The 23,804-nt window shown below is 39.9% G+C and overlaps 1 protein-coding gene across 1 annotated transcript in view; it reads left to right on the top strand.

The window, feature by feature from the left end:
- The first annotated feature begins 351 nt into the window (after positions 1-351).
- TRPM7 (transient receptor potential cation channel subfamily M member 7) overlaps positions 352-23,804 on the top strand; it is a 52,623-nt gene continuing 29,170 nt past the window's right edge. Inside the window, exons 1-4 of the mRNA XM_018913884.3 lie at positions 352-487; positions 20,602-20,681; positions 22,104-22,142; positions 22,592-22,790. Of these exons, the coding sequence (XP_018769429.2) occupies positions 485-487; positions 20,602-20,681; positions 22,104-22,142; positions 22,592-22,790 (321 nt within the window). The 5' untranslated portion in view covers positions 352-484. The remainder of the gene's footprint in view (positions 488-20,601; positions 20,682-22,103; positions 22,143-22,591; positions 22,791-23,804) is intronic.

The raw sequence follows: 23,804 nt of genomic DNA, 5'->3' as shown, positions 1-23,804 counted from the left end.
CAGCCGCTGACGCTTTCTCCGGGTATCTCGGGACCCCGCTCGGGGCTCACCGGTGCAGTGGAGGAGCCGAGAGAGCCCCTCACAGCCCCGGCCAGCCCGCCCCGAGGGGACGCGGGCGGGCAGCACCGCCCCGCCAGCCCCCTCCTTCTGCCGGGGGCGGTGCGCGCTGACGCGGCAGCGCCGCGGCTCCTCCGCCGGCCGAGTCGCACAATTATGAGAAAGAGGCGCCGGGCCGAGACCGCCGCCAGCCCTGAGTCCCGGTGCGGAGCCGAACCAGCGCCGTCCTCCGCGTCCCGCGCCTCCCTTCGTCCCCGGAGCGTCGTCCTCGCCCGGCCGCTCCCCACCCAGCCCTCCGCTGCCGCCGAGCCCAGCCCCGATAGATGGAGACAGGCCCCGCCACCGCCGACGCCGAACCACGAGCAGGAGCTGCCCGGCGGGAGGAGAACCAGAGTCGGCGCCGAGACCCAGCCCGGCCCTGAGGAGAATGGTGAGAGCCGCGGGGTGCGGGGGTGCCGGGGCCGGGCGCGCCCGGCGGGGAGGGGGCAGGGACCGGGCCGCCGGATCAGACCTGTCCCAGCCGGCTGCTGCGGGTCCCGGTCGCACCGAGCCGCCGGGGCCGCCTCCCGCCGCCGCTGCCCACCGCCCGGGCCGGAGGGGACGTTCGGGCTCCGCGCTCATCTCCCGCCCGTGGGCCCGGCCCTCCCGGAGCTGCCGGCCGGGAATGCCCCGCGCCGCCGGGCGAGGCTCCCGCCGCCGCCGCCCTCCTCGCGCAGTGCCCGGAGCAGCCGCCGATCCCGCGCACCCTCCGCGCCCCGAGCGGTGCCGGGATCGCGGCCGAGGCACCGCACCACTTAAAAACGAGAGCTCCCCGTTATTGCTGCCTCCGTTCGTCGTGGTGGTTTGGTCTGAAACCGGAATTCACGCGGTGTAGTTCTCTGGGCTGCAGCAGTCCTTCCCTTCTGATCTCTACACCTATTTGATTTTTGCAGTTTCAACATGTTATGCATTAGGGAGCATATATATATATACTTAGAGATATATGAGTGTCTGCAAAGAAAACTATTTCAAATCCAGCTCTACATTCTGGCTGTTAAACGGTTCTTCATCCCTATAAGTTTATTCCTTAATATTTAAAGAATTTAGGGTGGCTTATCACACCAAGTGCTTTCAAGTAATTTTGAAAATATAAGCGAAAAGTCTAATTATATGGTTTTCTACAGTCTTCTTGAACTTCTAGTAAGATGCTTTGTTTCATTTTAAATAAAGGTGTTTTATTTCATGGTGTCTTCTTAAAAACCACAAGGATTCGTGCCCATGAATCTTCCATTTCTGAGTATATCTGTGAAATGTGTGGAAATGTGGGCTGTGTTCTAGAAACTTCAAATCCAGCACTCTTCTAGGAAGAAGCTGAAAATGCAACCTTCCATTCTGACTTGAAAGAGTGCTTGGCATCTGCCACTTGCGTGGTACTTGCTCTTCTCACCTGAAGTGGGTTGGTGCTGGGTTTAGTTTTGAGGAGTGGAGGATTTGGGTTCTTTAATTTAATTTTTTAAGTTTAGCTCTGGTGGATGGTTTTTTTGGTGCTAACATAGCCTAGAAATGTACAGATTGGTTTTACCCATCATAATTCTGTAAATTTGAGACTCGGCAGCCTTTCTGGCAATGTAGTGTGTTTGCAGGGTTTAATATTTGCCGTGTGTTTACCAAATGTTTTGAAACCTCTGTTAAACAGGTATTTTGGTTGAGATGAATATAGGACATTTTATGCAAGCTCATTTTGCTCAAAATTTCCCTGCTGCTCCAGGACTGTTTAGCAACTTTGAATAATTGCTGGACGGTGTCCAACATTAAATCAGGAATTATTCTAAGGAGTGAGTTGTTCAATGTGGCAATTCCGGCTGTTCAGTCTTTTTTTTTAAATGTGTCTGTGTGGGTGAGATAAATGTCTGCTAGATCATCCCTCATACCTTCTGGTAGGAGGCCATTCTTGACTTTGCTATTTCAAGGCAGGAGGGGGGGAACCTTTGTGCATGGGGAGCTATTTAGGCTGAGCTTGGACTGTTTGTACCTTAGTTTCCTGATGTTGTACTTTGATACTTTTTTGCTTGCTTGAGCTCAGCAGTGGAAGGGTAATGTTCACTTGTCACACAAAGGCACCTTGAAACATCACCTTGCATTTGACAGTTATCTCACACTATCTGTATCAGATCATCTATCTCCCCACGTGGATTATCTTGGAGAGAGTCACTCCATTGTGTTTTCAACTTTCATTTATTTTCTTGTCCCTTGAGGCTCTGCCTAACTAGTCTCGCTGCATTACCATTTTGTCTTACCACATCAGCCCAGCTTTCTCTGCTCTGCTGGTGATAGACTGCAGCATTTGAAGTCCTCTCTTTTTCTCATGGTTATCTTTGCCGCTTGCTGTGCTTCCCTTTCCTGGAAACTTTGGACCAACACCCACATTTTTCATGCTTCTCTTTCATGGCGTATTCACGAGGTGCATTTCTGTTAACTATTCAATCCTCGTAGACAGTCATGGCAGATGAACTTTTTCTAAACAGAACAATGTTGTTTTAAACTTCAATAACTGGCTCTGGCACTGTAGAGTTTGGCTATACTGGTTTGCTCTTTGGCACTAGAAATGTTGCAAATAAATCTCTGAGAGGACTTGTCAAAAATTGTGTGTGAAGAGAGATGCTTGATAGAATTTTGCGGTCTTGGAAGGCATGAGAGTGCATTTCTTTATTGTAAGGCTTTGAGATACCAAGGCAATATGAAATGATACTTCTTATGCCGTAATATTTACCCTGAAGAACATGTCTTTGTCTTTTTTTTTTTTTAAGCTGATATTTATTTCTTTTGGAATTCCAAGTTTCAGCAGTATCTACGTTTTCTGTGATATTTACATGCCCTGTTTATTTCGCGAAACAAGCGACATTAATTCTGTTTCTTTTCCTCGCTATTTTAAGGGCAGACTGATAGGAAAATCAGTGTGTGTGTGTTTTTCAAAACTGAGGTTTTGGTTTTGGGGTGATGTTTCTTGTGTCTGTGAGTAATTCTGCCTTGGTGCATTTTACCTTCAGTGGTTGAAATTTCAGCAGCTGACTTTTCATTAGATAAATTACTGATTAATCTCATCCTCTGTGTGTATTTGGATAAGATACTTGCATAATTATTAAAGCTATGTCACTTTTTACCTCTGATACTGACAAATAGCTGTGGCCCCTGACAAGTGAGTCTGTGCTTCATTGGTTCTACAAAAAATAGTCCACTTGACCTGTGGTAAGCTTGAACTTTTGTTGCACACTATCTTTGTATTCTCTGGCCAGAAGCCCTCTTTCCTCTATTGTAGTCTCTGCAGTCTTGTTATTGTCTTTTTTTTAAATTTAATCCCTTTGCTTTCCTCACATAATGAGAACATAAAGGTGATGGTGTCGTATATCGGGATACAGCCAGTACTGAAAGTGGTCTATCTAATCTTTGGTTTCTGTTATTTTTATTATGAGAAGCTTGGCTTTTCTTATGCTTGAATTGTAGGTGTTTTTGTGTTTTAAGTAATAGAAAACTAATCTAACAAAAGAACAGAAAAAATAAACTCCCAAACCCTTAGTGTTGGCCAGCTTAGCTCCCTGTCCTGGCTCAGCACAGGATTAGCTGGGCATCCCTGCTGCTGTGCAGGAGGGCAGGGAGGATGTGCAGGAGGTGATTTGTCTTGGTAGCAGCCAGTCATTAACAGCTGAACAGCTGCACCCTAACTGGGTGGCACCACAGCCCTGAGCAGCAGTGGGGATTCCAAGAGCAGCCTCCATCACAGCTGTTCCACTGATGGAAGGAGCACTACCTTTCTTGAGGAGTGGTGAGTTTTTTCAGCCTTTGCACCTGTATTTTGCTTAGCGTGTAGAATGTGAGCCACTTTCTTTAACTGCCAGGTGTGCTGGACCCACAGAACAACCTAAGTTTGTTTCTTTCCCCAACTATTATAATTTTTGCACAGAAGAAGGGACCTAATTGCTGTTAGGTGAGCAGAGGACAATTTTTACTCCTGTGTTCTTTCCAAGAAGGAAAGGCCAGTGAACTTCTGATGGGATAATGAAATATACAAAAACAGGAGAGAAACTGTTTACATCTTATTTTTCCTTCTTAAAAATTGGGTGAAAAGTGTCCTGAACATGTGGGGAATACAGGGAATAAAATAACTGTATTGCTAATAGTGGTGCTGGTAGTTCTGAAAACTGCTTTATGAAAGGGCAGAATATTTAACTGTGGCAGGTGGTTTGACAGCATATGGTAGAATGATGTTGCAGGATTAGTCTGTAAGATAGGAGTGGTTAATTACCAAGGAGAACTTAAAGTATGGTACCAAACCAACAGCACATTAAAGCTTGATTTATAAGCTGTGCAGTTGTTTCCCCTTAACTAAACCCAAGTTCAAATGCTACTGAAATGGTAGGCTTGGATTGAATCTTAATTATGGGGATTTCTGTTTCTTTAAAAAAGATTTGTACAAACTCATTCTAGCTTAAGCATTTTGTTGTCACATTTTCTGAAATGTTTGAACACTGTGTATTGCAAATGTACAGTTGCTGAGTTAATCTATGTCAGCCCGTCTTTGTTTCATTTGCTCTCAGCTCAAAGAGGATGGAGTAAGATTTGTTTGATAGCATATCTGTTGATTTTTCTACAGCTGCAAAATCAGAGTTGTAGAGGCTGATTAAGTAATCAAGTTAGTACTCTGCTGCATGTGGTTGGACAACTGATAGTTTTTAGATCATCCAACTTCAGAATCAGCTATGGTAAACCCTCTGTGAAGCTTTAATGGGACTTCATCTTCAGGCTGTCTGTGGAGAGCCCTAATTTACATCATATATAGTCTAACACCAAGTGCTCATTTTGTTTAAATGCAAATCGTATGTTTTGCAAAGAGCATGCACCAGGCCAGTACACAGTTTCAATGAGTGTAGTTGTGTGCTTATAGTTTTTGAAAATTATGCACATGTGAATCTTACCAATGTCTACACTTACTGATAGTTATTTAATGGCAAGAATTTGAGGCCTCTTTGATTTGGAGAGCATTGGACCTCTTTTTCAAGATCTGTAACAGCCTGGTCAAGCTTTTTGTTTCTTTGTCATGAGTCCCAGTGCTGTTGGATTCTGCCTTTAATTGTTTACGGCTAAACTGAGCAGACGTAAAAAAAAAAGGAAAGAATTTGTAGTTTTGAGAATTGGCATATTGCAATTAAGTTCTGGTTTGCTGATTCTAATTTTTTGGTTTGAGTTTTTACTGGCAACTTTTGGGTGATTAATGAAGAATATTTTTTTTCTGTGTTACACTAAATCATTCTTGCTTGAGAATACTTTCTCAGTTACAACTCTAAATGAGTTTAGTCTAGGTGTTCAGCCTTTCACCATAGCTCTGTAATTCTCAAAGCCTGGGAAAGTCTCTGTTACAGCTCAGTCAGTGGTAGCACAATGGTTTTTGTAATTGAATACCAGCTTTTGTTCCCTGCTTTGTTCCTACTTACCTCTACTCATTTTCTTTACCTTATCTACTTGATTCTTGTCACCTCTCAGAATTTTCACTTTGTAGTCTTAGTCCCCTGACTTATGCTGGGTTGAATTCTGCAAGGTATCCCTGGCTGATGGTTCTTACCCAAATGTCTGCTAATTTTTTCTCTAATGCTGCAGTTTTTGTGAGATGTAGACTTGAAAAACTTGGCTCTAAAAGTTTAAGTTTAATGAACAAATCTACATTTATGCCTTCTGCAAATGAATTTACAGATGCTTTGTTAGGAAAACTTAATTTCACAAGCACTTATTGCTTAAAAATTTCTAGAGTTGGGCTCTCCTAGAGCTAGTGTTATTTAGCAGCCCAGTCCTTCCCACTCTTACTCATTTTATTGACAGTATATTTTCTGACTGACCTGGGGTGCTTGAGATGTGTTGCGGGGTAATTACCTCAGGTTAAGGGTTGCTGTTCAAGCCCTTTGCTAGCTGTTGCCATATGTGCCAAAGCTCTTCTTAAAGGTGTGTTGTAATCCAGTCAAAACTCCTATAAAACCTGGCTGTGTCCTTTTCACCTGTCCCTTTGTGCTTCCTTGTGCTCAGTCACTGGGGCTCTGAATTGAATAAATTTCCCATCACCTCCTTTCGTTTGGTGGGTTTTTTTTTTTTTTTTTTTTTTTTTTTTTTTTTTTTGGTGGATTATTTTGTTGGTCATTTCCCTGAACCAGCTTCCATGTGACTGCATAAATGCTGGTGCTGGTATGAGATAGGTTGGGATCATGTGCAGAGGCTTAGGCAAATGGGATTGTGTCCAGGCTTGACAGGAGCTGTGAAGCTGGATTGGAAGCTTGCTCCATGGTGCCTGAGATTTGGTTTGTGCTATTGCATTAGCAAGTGTTCAGTTACTCTGTGCATCACCCATGGCACATGGATGTTTTCTGGGTCTCACAGCCTCGTGCACAGGCATGGATGGAGCTGTACCAACACAAGCCAGGTTCCATGGCCTCTTCAAAGTATAAACCAGATTGTAGCATTGTCTTAATTGTCCTGCAAGCACTTGGTGCCTATTCTTGAGTACTCCTGTATCTAAATTCTTATTCACAGAGGATGTTTTTCTTGACCTGCTTTTCTGAATGTGTGCTAACAGATTCAAGATGACTTGTTTTTACCAGTTGTGCTGTGCTCCAGTCTGTCTCTGAACTGAGCTGCACCAGGATGAGTTTGATCCCTCCCACCAGGTTTTTTCTGTTGGCAAATGATTTACTGGTAACTTGTCTTATGTAACAAAATATTGCTGGATTTTTTTTGGTGTTCTTAGCATGTAGCATATTTGCTTTTTAGTGCTGTTCCCATTCTTGTTTGACTTTCTCAGGAAGCTGAACCTGTTTCTTTGGGTTAGGAGAAACCAAAGCTGCATTCTACTAATGGATGTGCCAGAGCTCAGCACAGCAGCCGTGTGGACCAGTTCAAAGACAGTCATGCTGCTGTACAAAATTGTTAAAATTGCATGTAGATTGGCTTTATGTTGTGAGTGTAATGCAGTATTCTAGTTTGTGGCTAGAGCCACTCTGAAAAAGCTGTTTCCTTTCAAAGCCTGTCCCTGGTGCTGCTGCAGGTCATGCAAGTCTTTAGGCATAACTTCAGTCACCTGGATAGGTTAAATTATGCATGTGCTTAAGTGACACATGATTAGAGCCTAAAAATACCAGTCGTGTAATTACAGAACTGTTAATCAACTTTCTCTTCAATTATAAAAATCAGTTAATCTACACAAGTAGGTGCAGTTAATGATGTTTTAAATGTCAAACTCTTACCAGTTTCTCCTGTGTTCCCTGGCTGCATTATTTTCTGTAGTTTGCAGAATCCTGTTAAACAGAAAGTTTAATAAAACTTCGGCTGTAGTATATGAAGAAGATTAGAAGAGTTTATGGCTGAAGGTGATCTTCTGGATAAGAGTTTGAGATATTAATCTTGAAGGAACTCCTGCTTGCAGAAGTAACCTTGCAGTAGGGAAAGAACAGTAAATGACACCTTAGCTGACAAATACCCAGAGAGCTGTCTAGGAACGTGGCAGTGTCTGGTGTGGCAGTGGCTCTGGCTGCAGAGCTGGTTGGAAGAGGCTCAGTCCCCCTGATTTCACAGGCTCCTCTTTGCTGACCCCAGTACTGCTGAAGGTGTTCCTGGCTTTGCTGCCCTGGGGACAGCCCTATGAGCCCTCACCTGGCCTCAGCCAGGGCCACTAAACACAGATGTGGAGGTGGGGATGGACTTTTACCTCTTAAACTGGCATCAACTGGCTTTGCAGCCAGAGGCACTGAAAAACAGAAATAGCCACTTAAATAACCTTCGCCCTTCTAATTTGTGCACCTTCAGAAATGCTCTTGATGAGGATTTATGCCCATGCCTCATTAAGCAATTGGTCTGTCTTAGTCTTGGTTTCTTTTATAAAAGTCTTATGGAGAAAAATGATTGTTTAATTTTCAGCTGTAGAAAAGCCACGGTCTGTGTGCATGCAGTTTTCAGTATAAATTTTACTGCTCCGTGTGCAACTCCGTGACTCTTTGCCATTAAATTCTCTGTAATTGTTTCAAATGCTTTAGTGAAACAAAGTGGCCTTTTATGTTGCTTATGTAGGGAAAGAGGGCAGAAACCTCTCATCACCCTTGTCCTGGTTTGGGCTGCCAGCTTGGGTTACAGGTGAACGCTCTGTGGTGCTGAGGGCTGCTAACAAACGGGTCATTGTGTGGATGTATCCTCTGCTTTGCCTGGTGTTTCCTGGCCCTCCAGAGAAATATTTGGTACTGGTAAAATCACAGCACTCTGCTGGACAGCACAGTGCACTCAACTTCAGGCTGTGTTTTCTTCCTGGTGGAGAAAATGTGCAAGATCAAAGCTTTTCTGTCTTCAGAGAAATCCTGTTCTCAGGTTATAGGAGGAGGAATTCTGGTCATGGGCAATCTGCAGAATCCAGGTAGATTTTGCAGAGGGGGAGGATTATTCACAAGAGCTAATTAGGCAGTGAGTCCCCAGGCTTGCTCAGTGGAGACCAAGGGGGTTTCTCTCAGCTCTTTTCTCTCTGCAAAGAGGATGTAGAAAAATTAGCACAACTGAGATGAGGTTAGTCATTTTGACTATCCTCTTGGGCGTCATTACTGGGTTTTTGGGGGTTTTCTGACAAATAGAAAGATCTTGCATGTAGGACAAAAAAATCTTTAGTAATTAATGTATTAGGAGTTGAATGTTAATTATACCACGCATTAGAACAAATCTTCAGTGCCAGATGAGAATGGTGTTCTTAAACACAGGGTATCTACCACTCTAAAATGTGACCTTAGGCAATATGTTCTTGCTTCATTGGCACCTCTCTGAGAAATAAAGAAATACAGTCCTAACTTCCTTTCCTTCCTGAATATCAGCATGTGTGTGCATAGAAAAAATAAATCTTCTTGTGTGACAGATCTGTAGTCTTTCCCTGTGTGCCTAGAGCCTGTGTGCTTTTGGGGATTATTTTGATGTACTTTGGCAATATGCTTAGATCAGCTCAGCTCCTCTGCCAACCCAGTATCTTTCTGCTACCAAAGGGGATGTCCTACTTCCCTTCTTCCCACCCTGATCATGGCTATGTGATTCTTTTTTGTGCTTTAGTTTTCTGACCAGTTTACTTTTGAATCTTGTTAATTATGACATTAAAGCTACCTACTTTTTTTTTTTTTTTCCTTCTGAGTGTAATTTGCTGGTTTAGGGAGCTCAATCAATTTCCCAGAGGGCGAGTGCACAACTGCAGGTGGGGGAGAAGTAGCAGGAGAATGGGTCGGAGGGCAGAGTAGGAACTTCCTCAGCTTGTCTTTGACTGCACCCTCACTTTATAATTTGAAGAATTGCATCTGTGAAAGCCAGTCTTTCTTCTGTGTTTCTTGGCTTTGCAAGGACCTCCACCTCCCTGCTGGTGTCTTTTGTTTCTCTAGGATGATTGTCTTCACTCTTCTCCCAGCAGGCCAGGGAGGAGCCTGTCCCAGGTATTAGTCCAGTACAGCTTAGACTGGCCTTTGTGCCACATACCACACAGCATTGGTGAGTTTTCCTGGCATTTAGTATGCTGAAATTGCCATAAATAGAAAACATTTTCCATGTGAAGTCGTGTTGTGGTCCATCAATATTATTTAATTAGTTGTTTCCCCTACCCTGGGGAAAAAGCCAACCCAACACAAAATCAAACAAATCCAACAAACCAAGCAAAAAAAAAAAAAAAAAAAAAAGAGGGGACTTTATTTCTAAAAATAATATATTTAGTTTCTGAGTAATTATTTAGACTTGTGGTATTTAACATAGAGGAGCCTCTGAAATCATCAAAAACTCAGACAACCATCACAAACAGGGTGGAAATTTTTAGAAGTGCCTAAATACACATTGTATATTATTTCAAACAGTAATTAGCTGTTTTCTCATTTCTTTAACAAACCCAGTTAAGTTTCTTCTTTGCACTTTTCTAGCGTGGAAAACAGAAACTACTTGAATAGTTTCAGTGGGGAACTTTATCTTCTGATAAGTGTTTAGGTACATGGATGTCTCTTGAATGCTGTCAGGGTTCTTGTGCCCCGAGGTGGGGCTGCAGTCAGCACTGAGCAGCTGCAGGCTGAGCTGGCTGTGAGAGGAGAGCTGCTGCTTTGTCTTGACAGGCAGTGGAAGTGTAACTGAATCCAGTAGCTCTTTGTTACGATCTGCGTTTAAAAATGCTGGAGTCTTTGTAATTCGGCAGTAGGTGAACTATAGCAAATTCTTGTTTTGTCTTGCTTTGCTGCCAGCTCATCCTGCTTTCTCCAGTCTGTTCTAATCGTTCAAGAAGTCTGATCACTCTAGAGCTGACCAAAACGTTTGCTGCCCCTACTGTGCCTAACACATACTGGCACACTGGTGTGTACAGGCAGGGAGAATCCAAGCTTGCAGATCTGTTTCAGCTGGGTCTTTGGTTATGTGTTTGCAGATGGGGCTCTTTCCTTGTTTCAGTAGTTTTGATTATAACAATAAAGTTGTTTTCCCAGATACTGTGTCTAAACCTAGGTTCTGTGAAATTTCATCATCCTTAGCAGTGGTCTGGTTCTGCCTCCTATGTCATGTGCCCACCAGTAGGTTCTGTTGCTCTTCCTTCTCACTCATGCTATTCAGAGAAATATTATTGATCTGCCATAATTAGTGTGGGCATAGGCTTCCTTTTTTTTTTTTTAACAGATGTTTAAAGAGTTGTCTGAGGCCAGCTATGTCAAAAATTCCTTTGTGATAACGAGTTTCCATGGCTCTGGTGAGTTAATAATAGCCTACTTAAGTCAGGAGGCACCAGAATCTTTGCTGTGAAGATAGAGAAGTGTCTTTCTTTGTACAACATGAAAAATAAGTCAGATCTGTAAATTGAACAGCTAAGAAAGTGGTAGAGCAGGACAAACAGCATCCACCCTTGCAGTGTGCTTTTGTAGTTGTAATGTGCTTCAGCACATACTGAATTAATCAGATGTTCATGCACTTCATGAACTAGAAAGGGAGGACTTTCCTTAAATCTGCAGCTCAAATATGGCTGGAGTACATCCTTAGCATGAGGTGAGGGGTTTGCAGCCTCTAAAGCTGTCTAGGAACAGCGGCTGCCAGAGCTGAGGTTTCTCATCGGGGAACAAAGCAGAAGCAAATTGAGGGCAGGATGAATTATTTGGCTGGTCACAGGAGCCCTCTCCCACTGCTCTATTTCCAGACGTGGCCTCCACTGCCTCCTTTCTTGTCTATTCCCTGTGTGAATGGGGAAGGCACTGGAGGTTGCTTGAGGAGGAGAGCAGCTGCATCCAGACTGAGTTGCTTTGCTGCTGAAACCATGCCCCAAGCCTCATTTCTTGCAAAAACTAATCCAGAGTTTATAGGATTGTTCCTACACCCTCTGTGGCACGTGCAAGGTAAGCCCAGCACTTGCCAGAAATGTGAGCTATGAGCCAAATGAGAACTTTCATGTGGGTCTGGCGAGCCAGGAAGCGCAGGGGTTTCAGCAGCCAGCACAGTGTGTCCCATCTGTCCCTGCAGAAAGGACCAGGGACAGGCACCAGCCCTCATACCCACAGAGATGTTTTGAGCGACTTAAAAAGACTTGGCATCGTTGTGTGTGTGTGGTGAGTAGGAATGCTGACTCTGCCTTCCTGCTGGTCCTATTTAAGAGAGTGTGTAGGCTTGCAATCTGCATCGGGTAGGGTCAGAATGATCACAGACTGCAGCAAAATCTCTGGTGCTGCGAGAGGTGAGGAGCATGCAAACTGTAAATTGTATCACTGGATAAGGAAGGGAAAGGAGGTTGGATGTTTGAAAGTGCAAGAGATTTGAAGTTGGTTTATATGGGTCATTCAACATAATTAAAAGTGGATTTTAAGCGAGGAACCCTATCAGAAAGAAGCAGGGACTGTATGACAGGCTTGCAGACATTCCTATGTAGTTTGCCATGATTTTTTTGTTTGGCTTTTATTTTGTTTTAATCTCATTTGAAGAAAGTGAATATTAAGAGTGAAAATGTTGGCTGAAAAGCTGTAGCTATATTTCTTGTAGTTACAACCACACACTCTTTCTGTATCATTTTCTTTCATCATGGAATTAAGTTTTAGGGAGTAAAGAATTATTTTCATCTCCTTTGAAAACTCACTGGTTTGTTGGTTCTAGGTCATAACTTCAGTATATGCTTTGAAATATTTTATGGAATGCATCAAAATGCAATTGGTCTGCGAACTCGGAGGAAGTAATTTATAGATTCTGTAGCAGGAGTAAAATTTTTTAGCTTGGTATTTCATTAGCTGGGAAGTCTGCTAATGTAAACTATTTATAAATCAATTTACTTCAGCTCACAGCAATGAAACTGATTTACCTTCTGCTTTTTTTTCTTTTTCCTACCAAAATTCCAAATTTTGTCAATGAAAGTTGTTGGAAAATGAAAATTAAAATGCATTTCTCTCCTTGCTTCCCCTCGGCTTTTCTGAAGGCATGTTCAGGAACAGTTTGCCATCTGCTGTGCTGACACAGTCTCAGGGAGTCTCTGGTTTTGGCAGGTTTAATTACTGTATCTGGTGTAGTTGGGCACTTAACCCTGAAGGTGTTTATTGTTACATCAGCTGAGAAAACCCAGTTTGAAATTACACCAGTGGGTGATTGTCTTCTGAAATCAACTGATGGTTCATTCCATAGTGACCTGAGCTATCTCATACTGTAGAGTCAGTTGTGAAATATTTCTAGGTGCATATTAATGTTTATTTTATGCCTTGTGTGGATGGTGTGTTTTCAAATATAATACTTTCTGAAAAAGAGGAGTAATTTTATGGCCGGTCTAAATGCAGAACAGACATCAACCTGTTATGTAAATAAATTTATTTATTTTAAAATATGCTCCATTTACGCAGAGTTTGCCACTGAAAGACCTGTATTGCAGTTAGAGGAAAACTTTCCCAGCAATATGGGTAAAGTTGGTTGAGTTTGAATGTAATAAATATGTACTAATAATATTAGGTCTGTGGATTCTATTCTGTTGCATCAGGGTTAAAAGGCACCACTTCGTAAAGCTAAATTCTGTTCATGAATTTAGGGTATTCTTAATTAAAGGAATCTGCAGGAAAAAAAAAATCTCTAAACAACTGAATTATGTGCTTTGTAATTTTACAGTGAAATAATTCTCTCAAAACCAGCCTGTTCTCCAAATAGCAGATTGGAATAATTTTCATCAAGTTTGAGAGAGCTGTAAAAATCCCTTTTGACAAATCCTGATTACCCTTTGCATCCAAAACTGCACGTGGATTCAGGGAGTTCTGTGGTGGCTTCATTACATCAGAGAAGAACTTGATAAAACAATAGCTGCTCTGTTTACAGACCTGGATTGCTGTGAAATCTGTTCAGAGCAAATCTCCTGAACTGTTTAATAAAAAATAGGATTGTTGGAGGTTTGTTCTCAGCATTAAGGGAGCCTTTGAGAGGGAGATTCTTATCTTTGCTCTCTGGCTCACTTGAGATCTGCTTCCCATGTGCAGGATTGACAGAGGGCTTTCTCTGACTGCCCTATTTCCTTGCTTGCTTCAGCAGTTTTTAGTTAATGTAATTTTTTTTTTTGCTGTCAAGCCATCTATTTTCAGGACTGTAGCAGTATTTTCACTAGAAAGTTTTTCACTCCAGAAATGGGAGCTGTTTGCTTTCTTAGGAGTCCAGTGAAGCCTGGTGAGCTGTTCTGTTCAGAACAGGACCTTCAGCATAGCTGAGACCCCTTTCGTGTATGATGGGTCTGTCTGTCTGTCTGAGCTGGGCACATTCTGGGACAGGAGATGCTTCAGTGCATTTGGGGGGAAAAAAGAAAAGAACCAACTCTTCTTGTAAATGAAGCTGGCTTTAGACTAATAAGTAATCCTGATGCAGCAGGTAAAACATCCTTGCAAAAATTCTCATTTGTGGTGTGTTAAACAGTTAAGATTGCAGCACAGTCCTTGTCATTCAGAGTGACATACTTCACAGGGATACGTTAAAGCACTGCAGAAATATCTTCTGGCATTGAGATAATGTCTGAGCCTGTCTTTTGAGTATTGCACATATCCATACTTTCTATGGAAGTTAGTACAAAAAATTGATGTTGACTGATACTGTAGGTACTGACTCAGGAACAAGTTGTGTAGGTGCTCTGTGTGTGTTGTGCCTGGTCTGGACAGACAGCACTGTTCTTCTGTGTCACAGAGTCTTTTAAATATAGTTCATAATACTAGCTGCCTAAATGCTTTGTTTTCTCCCCCCTCTTTTAAAAAAGAAAACAAAAACCCCCAAACTAAAATTATAGAAATATGTAACTTTAAATTGAAGGGAGAGACAGTAAATTAAATGCCTGGGGTTTGACAGAGCCAAGAGTTTAAAACAAGTAGTAGCAAATATATGGCATTAAAGTGCCTAACTTTTTTTTCCTTCCATCTGTTTATTTGCTTAGTTAGCTGAAGTTTTGAAGAGTTTCCTCAAGTGATAAATATTTCCTTGAGGAACTGAGATGTGCTCTGCTGGTATTTTAAATACAAAATGTGTTTTATTTTATATTATTACATAAAAAATGTATTTTCTTTTTATATTTTTTGTAATATAAAAGTATTTTCTTTGGTAGATAGATGTAACTGTCTTTCAGCTAGCTCTGCAGCCCATACACAATGGCTTAGTTACTCAGCTCATCCTGGGGTGCACATTTACAGTGTAATTCAGTTAATTTGTCCTAAAACCAAGTCCAGGTGCTTTACATGGAGTGTGGTTCTTACTGCCTTAAGGATTTGAAGCACTACTTAGAAATCTTTTCAGTGAGTTATTGATGTAGAGGAGGCTCTGCAACATTATTAATACATACTTGAAACTTCATTTGGTGCATTTTTTTTATGGCTCCTCTTCCCACAAGAAACTTTCTTAATTACAAACTACTTGATGTGCATTAACGTAATTGAATATTGTATTCATCAGGACTGTTTGGCTTTGTTTGGCTTTATTCAATGTATCTAGCATAAAAGCAGTAAGATAGAGGTTTGTCTGGAATTTCTGCCTTTCAGCTATAGCTGCAGGAGCCCAGTGCCTGGCTAGGGCTGGTTGTCTGGGCAGGGATCACAGGTCAGTCCCATGGTGTAGCACGTGTTTGGATAATGGAGTGGGTTTCTCAGATAAGAGATCCTCTGGTAAGTCACGAAGAGCGGTGTGGTATGTATAGTTACATAAGAAGCAGTAACTTCAAGCTGGAACAATGTCAGTGGACAATTCCTTGAATAGACAAGATAAAGGACATTGTTAGTACAGTATGTCTCTTAGAAATGTTTTGAAATGTATCTGGTTGGCTATAAGTGACCTAGACAGATAGGACTGCTCTGCGGCAGTGCTAGCACGACTGTTCCTGCTGCACATAGTTTCCACTGTGCCTTCTTGTTTTCAGGCTTGAAACTGAAAACTTTCCTGTATTTTCTTCTGTCCAGATGGAAAATAAACGTTTTGGAAAATTTGAGGCAGTGGAGAAAGACTATAGAGTCTATATTAGTTTTTAAATAAAGGATAAATAAAATTGGCGTATCTTTTCCTTGAGAAAGTATTGCGTGTATTGAACTGCCATATGGTGTAAACAGATTTGAAAGATGAAATATGAGACTGTGTAGAAAGTGATATGATTTCTAAATTTGAAGCTCAATCTATGCTATCAGTAACTGAAATCCCCATTACCAGCCCTCCAAAAAGGTCATGGTTTAGCAAATTATTTATTAATTCAGGTCACTTTGCTGTTTCAGTGGGGAGCTTTATTGAAAAACTGTCAGGAGAACTGCTGGGTTGGTATGCACTGTTGCAGGCTACAGGGCAATATAGTTGGGAAAAGTTAAATTTTAGTTTTGTGACAAATATTGTTACAATATTGTAACTTATTATCTTACAAAAGTATACAGTATCACAAAAGAGTAGGAAAAAATAAGCTAGGATCCCTTTGTGCATGAAGAAGTTCAGGATTGCCAGCTACAAATATTATTTATACCTGCCATATTTGTTATTTGAAAATCATGAAAGTCATTTTGAGGTCTTGCCGAGCAGGCAGGCTTACTTTCTATAGAGAAAATAATTCAGACCAAACCTGTTGAATAAACTTTGAGAATTCCACAAGAGCTTGATAAGGCTTTGCCATATTGCTGTGTATCAATTGCTAGAACTTAATTGTCTTCATTTTTTAATATGTTAAATGAGAGGCTCTTAAAAACACATGAGCGGAAGGGAGGAGAGAGGTAGGGGGTTGTTTGTTATTTCTGAGACCTGATCTCATACTTTATTTCAGGGATATTTTCTCCTTTTTTAAAATTTTCTATTTTTCGCCTGCTATATACAAAACCTGTATTTATAATTTGTGGTAAAAATTTCATTCTGTAAAGAGACTTGATAAAGTTATGTAGTGTGAATTTCAGTAAAGATAACATAGATCTTGAGCAGGTACTCTTAAATGATCTCTGTTATTGGAGCTTCGGAGTGCTAATGCTACTGCTGTGTCAAATAGAGTTAAAAATAAAATGACTGTGGTAAAACGTCCACCTGTTACAAAAGGCCATGGGATTATCTTGGCATTTAGATACTTCCAGAAGTTGGAAATAATTGGGCATGTTCTCTTGAGTTTGTAGTTCAGCAAGTACCTGTGTAAGTTTTGCCTCAAATAGCAATTAGAATTCTTTCAGTATTTGTGATACTGTTGAGAGAGGACATATTTATTTAAAATAGTGTGACATATTTATTCTAATCATGATCCCAGAGTGAGTATAGCTGTTCTAGATGATTGAAACACATCTATGTGATTTCTGCTTCTTGATGTTCTTTCAGAACTACTGAAAGACACAGTGAACTTTGCTCAGAAATCAGTACATGCAGAATGAGGTATCTTGTGAAACCTACAGCTTAAAATCTGTGCAAAAGCCTTGCTGGCCTCTTTGGGATGAGGAGTTAGTAGTAGTTACTGTAGTACCTCTTCCAAAAAGGTAAAAGTTAAGAATTTTTATGTGTATAGACAAGATCCTGCCAGCTGTGAGGTCTTAATGTGGTGAAGTTTTCAGATTCACCTGAAAAGTGAAGGTAGTTCTGGAATAATATAAATTGTATTACAATTTTTCTTGTAACTCCTAAATTTCATTTAGCTTGAGAGGCTGAGAATGCATAGGAAAGAATATGGGAAGCTAAGTTGGTTTTTTCCCCACAAGATGCAATTTTGAAAAGAAAGTAAGTAAAGAGTTGAAAAGTAGATCTCTCAATGTTGGTGCTGCTTGTGCCTTTTGCTAAAAGGCTCCTGACCCATGTTCCCCATAACCATGGTGTAAAGTGCATCTTCTAAAAATACACTGGGAAAACAGAGCACTTGGAGCAGCAGGAGCTGCTTCTTACTGGAAACAGTTTGGGGGTGGAGTTGTGTATCCTGTTCAGATGATGAAAAAGCTTTAATAAGAGTAGGCAATTTTTCTTAAACAGCCTGTAACTTGCTTATTGATTTTTGACTTCAGACTGCATCTCCTGTTTTAACTTAATCTTTAGCTGGTGAGAAGCATTTCTTAGAGGTAACTGCTACAACTAATTTATACTTATCAGTGTCCTCATAGCATCTTCCTTTTTCTGGTCATCACAGGAAGATTATGTAATAATTGTTCTTCTTTACATGGAAGGCAATACTTCCTGCATTTTTAATGTGGTTTTTACCCATTTGTGGGTAAAAAATTCTGTATAAAATCTTCTGCAATAAAGATTAATTAACATACAGGCATGTTTCTAGAGGGAGTCAAATTTTACCAAGACGTTTCAAGTATATTTTAATAACATTACAGAGCTTCTTCTACAGAAATAACTGACTTGGGGTGACTGATAAAATAGTAGTGATGTGTCAATAGTTGTACTGTTGAAAAATTGAGAGAAATCCTTGATAAGGGGTTAAAACTGTGTTCTTTAAGAGAAAAATTGATAAATGGTTAGTTGTTTTATTTTGGGGGCTTTGTTTTTATTTTTTTCTGTTTTTGGGAAGTGTTTATTATGTTTATTATTATTATTATTATGAAAAGTGTTGTTGCACATTGTGAGCCAGTGTTCCTTGTCCCCAGCTTTGATCACCACTCAATAATAAAACAATATTGCATGGAGCAATTGACGCAATCGCTTGTGGTTTATATTCTTTGGATTTTAACATCTAGCATGTTCTGCCTCTGATCTCTTGCTTCAAGGTGTGGTTTTAGCCAGCTGGCTGAAACATCTAAGTATTAAATTACTCTTCTGTATCTTTTTATATTCTGCAGGATCTGCAGAGTTAAGCTTAAACTGCTGCAGTGGTAAAGTAATGCTCAGTTTTAAGAAATAAAATACAAAGATTCCCATGTAAACAGTGGGGACTCAGGCAAGAGAAAGTAGCTTCCAGAACTGGGATCTGTCTCACAAAGGCTAAAGCTTAATAGTGCTTAAAAAAACCCCTTAACAATGAGCTAAAAATTTGGGCTACTTAACTATATATTAAAATACACATTTAGTGTGATATATGTATAAATGTACATATACACATACACCAAGGTTATTTTTGTAGCAGTGCTAATCATCTGATAAAGGTAGACAAGAGGAGCTGTTTTATGCCCAGCTCTTGTAAGGCAAAGGTGTCCTAGGAAATGCTGCTCTGTGGTGGATGGTACACTTTCCTTGTTAAAGAACTGAGGAGATGCTGCTAAAAGATTAGAGATTGATTCTGAGGACAGCAGAGGAAGAGATCTCTTTGTTTCACAAGCCTCTTAGGGGTCAGTCACTTGGTTCTGCTTCAAAGGAGAGTGAAAAGAAAACACACCCAAAAATCCCCAAAAAACAAAAAAGAGGGAAAAGGGCCATAAATAGAATGGTGATATGGAACCCTCCCTAACACTGTGTTTGCATATAATGTTTAATATCCTGCTTTTCCCTTGCTAGGCCTTCCTTCTCCTTTGCTACAGCATTCATTCCTGTCTGTAGGGAAATGAGCTAGGACAGTAGCAAATTATGACCTTGGGTATTTAATTTATTCCAGGTGTGTAAAGGATTAGTTTAAATGTGAAATGCACTGTGTGAGTGCTCATTCTGTTGTCCTGCTTTTCCTTCCATGATTCTTTACTGTGGATTGTGCATCTTTTCTCCTTCTAGCTGCGGATTGTGCATCTTTTCCCCTTTCTTTCTGCCTTTACTCTGCAACTTTCCCTCCTCCTTGGAAGAGTAAAGACCTTCTTAATGTGAACACAGAATCTGAAGCAGCAGTTTGTTGCTGTTTGTCTTGATAAATTCATCATCAAAGCAAAATATTGGGAGGTGATCATGATGAACAATCTAGGAAAGATTGCTGAATCTGGGAAATGTTTTGAAAGAGGGTGAGCAGTTCAGGAGGAGTTTTCTGGGGGTCTTTATTAAAACTACCTGGTACATTCTTACTTGTAATAATGTCTCTGTATTATCTTATACTGATGTTGAAGTTGCAGTGAGTGAAAAATGCATCCATCTTTGCTTAAACTTCTTTTATAATCTAAAAAAAAAAAATCTTAATTTCTTCATCACTTCCGCAGACCTGACTAGATACCTGTGAATAATATCCATCAGTCTTTTTACCCTTCTTTTAAAATAAAACAGTGTGAAATTTTTCAAATTTTTCTAAAGGTAAAATGTAAATGTAGCACGTTGCTGTTAGCAAGGAAGTAATTTTAATGTCATCTCAGTAAGGATTTAAAGTGTTGTTGCATAAGATGCAAATTAGCATTCCAAGATTTTTTCATGTTTTTAATTTCTAAAAGTCCTGTCAGAATGTCTTTGCCAATGTGTTGCTGAAATGTGACATAGACATTACCCATTATGATGTTGTTTAGCAGCTAACTTAAGATTATTATGTGAGATAATGTTCATGTGGTTGTTTAAAGCAACTGGAAGAAATGTCCAGTGATTAGAATAGTAAACATTTGAAGTAGTGAACATCCTTAATTTCATGTTTCAGAACATGTTTCAAATTTAACCATAGAACACAGTTCAGAGATCCCAATTCATTTTATTTACTGGAATGAAAAGTGTCTTGATGAAGAAAAAAAGGTTTTGACCTATTTATTGCTAGTTGAAAAGATTGCCAGTATTGTTAGAAAGCTTCCTTACCCACAATTTCAAGATTAAAATTTTACTTCATTAAAGAGAGAAATAGATAAAATAGTATTATCTCAGTTTGGTGCAGGTAATTTTTTAATATTTTATCTGACTTTTTTTTTCTTAGCAAGATTGGGTAACAGCGTATGTTAAAATTGTTTATGGGGTCTTTTTTGGGGTACGTATTTATTTATGTATTAAAAGTTTTGCTATTTGAATGTTAGCCTTGAAAAATATTACTTCTAATTTTAAATGATTTGTGTATAAATTACATAATGATTCTGGTTGTCTCAACTTTTGTAGAGATGTGTGAGGTGCTTTGGTAAGGTCATACATGGTTTTGTTAGTTTTTGAGAGAGCAAACCCCTCATATTCTAGCTCGTTTCCTTAAAAAGCTTTTTTCATTGCAAAGGTATGTGATTTGTATTTTATAATACTGTTAAATTCTTTGTTTTTCAGTCCCAGAAATCCTGGATAGAAAATACTTTCACGAAGAGGGAGTGTGTGTATATTATACCGAGTTCAAAAGACCCCCACAGGTAAATGAGAAATTATGCAACAACTCATTGCTGCTCTTTAATATTAAAAAAGTCAGTATTTCCTTGAGTGTTGGACTGGTTTTTTGTATGAAATACTGTCTTGGGTTTGTGCTTTTTCTGACTGGACATTGTTGCTCTGTGAACTGGATTTTCTTTTTCTGAAAGGACTTTGGCATTGAGGAAGTCTCCAAAAACCTCCTGTTCCCTTTGCTCCTTCTTACCACTCCTCCTACTGATGGCTGTGATCTATTTATAGTGAGGGGGGTGTGAAAAAGAGATTTCTGAAGTCAGAGAGTCCCATAGAGATGTCCTCTACTGGAATTTAAAAAACATCATTGTAAGTGTAGGGTGAAGTGTGAAAATCAAGCTGACAGTGTAGAAAAAAGGGGTGAAGAATTCATAGAAGAATAATGAAAACCAAGAATTGGGGTGGGAAAAAAATTATCCAAAAAAAAAAAAAAAAGGCTGAAGAAATACTTGCCTCTAGGGAAAACAGATAAATGGGAACTGTTCAGATTTCATGTGATGTGGAAAAATTTTTCATACTTAAGTTCTTAAAGGAAAAAACTAGGCTGAAAAATGGGGAAATGTATTTCTAGAGGGGAGGCTGAGGCTAAGAATATTTAGCATATCTCATATCCTGGTTTTACCTTATCTTAAATTAGAGGTGTGAAATCAAGCAAGTTAGTGATAACTCTAGTGTATATCTAGCTGACTTTCACCAGGTGTTACAGGTATAATTTAAGAGTTCCTGCAATGATTGGGTTTGATATGCATAGTCATGACACTTGTGTCACAAGTAAAATAAAGGCAAGTTGGAAATAGATTTTACATTGGTGTTTTTAAGGCAGTTTTATCCCCCTGTAATATTAATATTGTAATTATGGATTTCAGATCACCATTTTTTCTTAAGCTTCATATAAGTGACAGCAGCTGAAAACCCTTTTCTGATGTTGAGAAAACTTCTATTTCACTCTTTTCCTTAAAAAACACTTATAAATCTCTTTTGTTATACTGGGGCAAGTTATGGTTTTTCATTTAAGTATTTTGTTTATAAACAGAAAAGGAACTAAATGCTGTAGAATTTTCAAATTATTGTAAATAATTCACCACATTCCTTGAAATCATGTGACATGAGAAGCTTTAAGAATTTATAGCCACAATTGCAGCACATGGAAAATTGGCAAATGCAAACAAAGTAATTAGGAAGCTGTTAAAATTTCCAGAGCATTTAACAAGGAACAGAATGGTCTTCAACACTTGCCCTTTCAGTTTAAGCTATTTGTAGCTTACAATGGACTTTACAACTTTCCCACCACAATTTGTCCTTCAGTTTCTAAGAATGGCCTATGGTTGTTGGTGAATTGCTCACTGTGTGAATTATGTGAGAACTTTAGTCATATCTTTAAATATTTCTTACAGATGCCTTCCAGGATGTCAGATTTGTCAGCAACTTGTCAGGTAAAAAGGTCTTTGTAATTACAATATTTATGAATATTTTCTCATTAAGTGCTTTCATAATAGGGTTTTCAAAAGTTTTGATCAATATTATGAGTGACAAGTAGGTGAAAGGTAGATATAAAATAAATATAACTAATGTTTAAAGAACTGTCTGCAATAAGTAGGTCACAGATTTATAAATGTTATATAAATTACTTGGCTTCAAAGAAGTAATTTCTCCTGGCCTCCAGCTTGCTGCCTCAGTGAGCTTCAGTATTTTGCATAATAATATGTATTGTAATTGACTATTGCTGTAAATATTTATGACAACAAGGCTCACTCTGAAAAAGAGTTTTATGTAATGTCTAGAATCTTTGCTTTCTAAATCTCTTCTGTTGCTGCTATTGATAAAGGGAATTGTCTCCTGCACTGGCAGTATTTACCAAAGCATTGTCCCTGTGTGGGTGCAGGTGCTGCTGTGGCCGCTTGGTCAGACAACATGCTTGTTTCACTGCCAGTCTGGCTATGAAATACTCGGATGTGAAGCTGGGTGAAAACTACAATCAGGAAATAGAAGAATGGTCCGTGGAAAAACACACAGAACAGACCTCTACTGATGCTTATGGTGTCATCAACTTTCAAGGTGGCTCTCATTCTTACAGGGCTAAGGCATGTATGATATTTTGTTGTTTCTTTTTTTCTTCCTCTCACCATGTTGCTGCTGAATGCTTAATTCAACTTCTGAAATTGAAGGTTGAAAATATTAATACTTCTATTGTGACAAACCAGTGCCGTCTTCTATTCTAGGATTTTTGTTGTGATTTGAATTCTTTCTAATTTCTATTTGTAAAAGATTTCTAGTTGTGGTAGAAATTATTTAAAGCTTATTTAAAGCAGTTACAGGCTACAGGGAGTGCTTGTACAGCGTGACTTCTGTGGTCAGACCAAAGTGCTTGAGTGAGGGAGCTGTGTTCTTTCTGCAGCTGGCAGAAGCCCCAGGGACAGTCCAGTGCTCCAGGTCAGATCATCTCTGTGTGAGAAGGGCCCTTGGCACAGTTCTTTCATGTTCTTAATAGCAGTGTATGGGTTCCTTTGTACCTAGTGTAGCTTAAAATTGCTGTGAGCCCGTTTCTAGGAGCACAGAAACGCCAGGCTGCCCACTCTCGTTTCTGCTTCCTTCTGCAGAGTGCAAGTGGGGTTACTCAAACCAATTTAAAGGAGTAGTGTTGTTTTGTTATTTAAATTTTATTCAGAAAGGGTTCAATTTCTGCCTGCTGTCCCCATCTATTCAATAGCTCATACTGAAGATGTGGCAGCATTGTAGCTGATCAGCCATCTACTTAATCTTATGCTGTTAAACATAGAGTGTTAGAAAGGTGCCAGTTTTGAAGTTTTCTGTTGAAAAATGTAGATTTCCTTCCCACCAGGAACAGGGAAGGAAAACCAAGCAATTGTAAAACTCTTTGCAGGAGACACAAAAGCCTCTCCCAGCAGATGGCAGAGCTTTTATAGATAGTTCTGAATTTCATCTACTTTAGAGATCATCTTGTGCTTTCATAGAGTCATTTCCTAGGTCACTTTGCCAGTAGGATGGAGTACCATGATATTTCTGTAGTTGTTTCCTTTCCAAAACTTGCTTTCAAAACTGTCACATCTGGACTACAGAGGATATAAAGGAAGCTT

Source organism: Serinus canaria, chromosome 10, assembly GCF_022539315.1.
Source record: "Serinus canaria isolate serCan28SL12 chromosome 10, serCan2020, whole genome shotgun sequence".
NCBI classification, from domain to species: Eukaryota; Metazoa; Chordata; class Aves; order Passeriformes; family Fringillidae; genus Serinus; species Serinus canaria.
The sequence above is the reverse complement of the archived record's forward strand: the minus strand, read 5'-3'. Positions and strand labels throughout refer to the sequence as shown.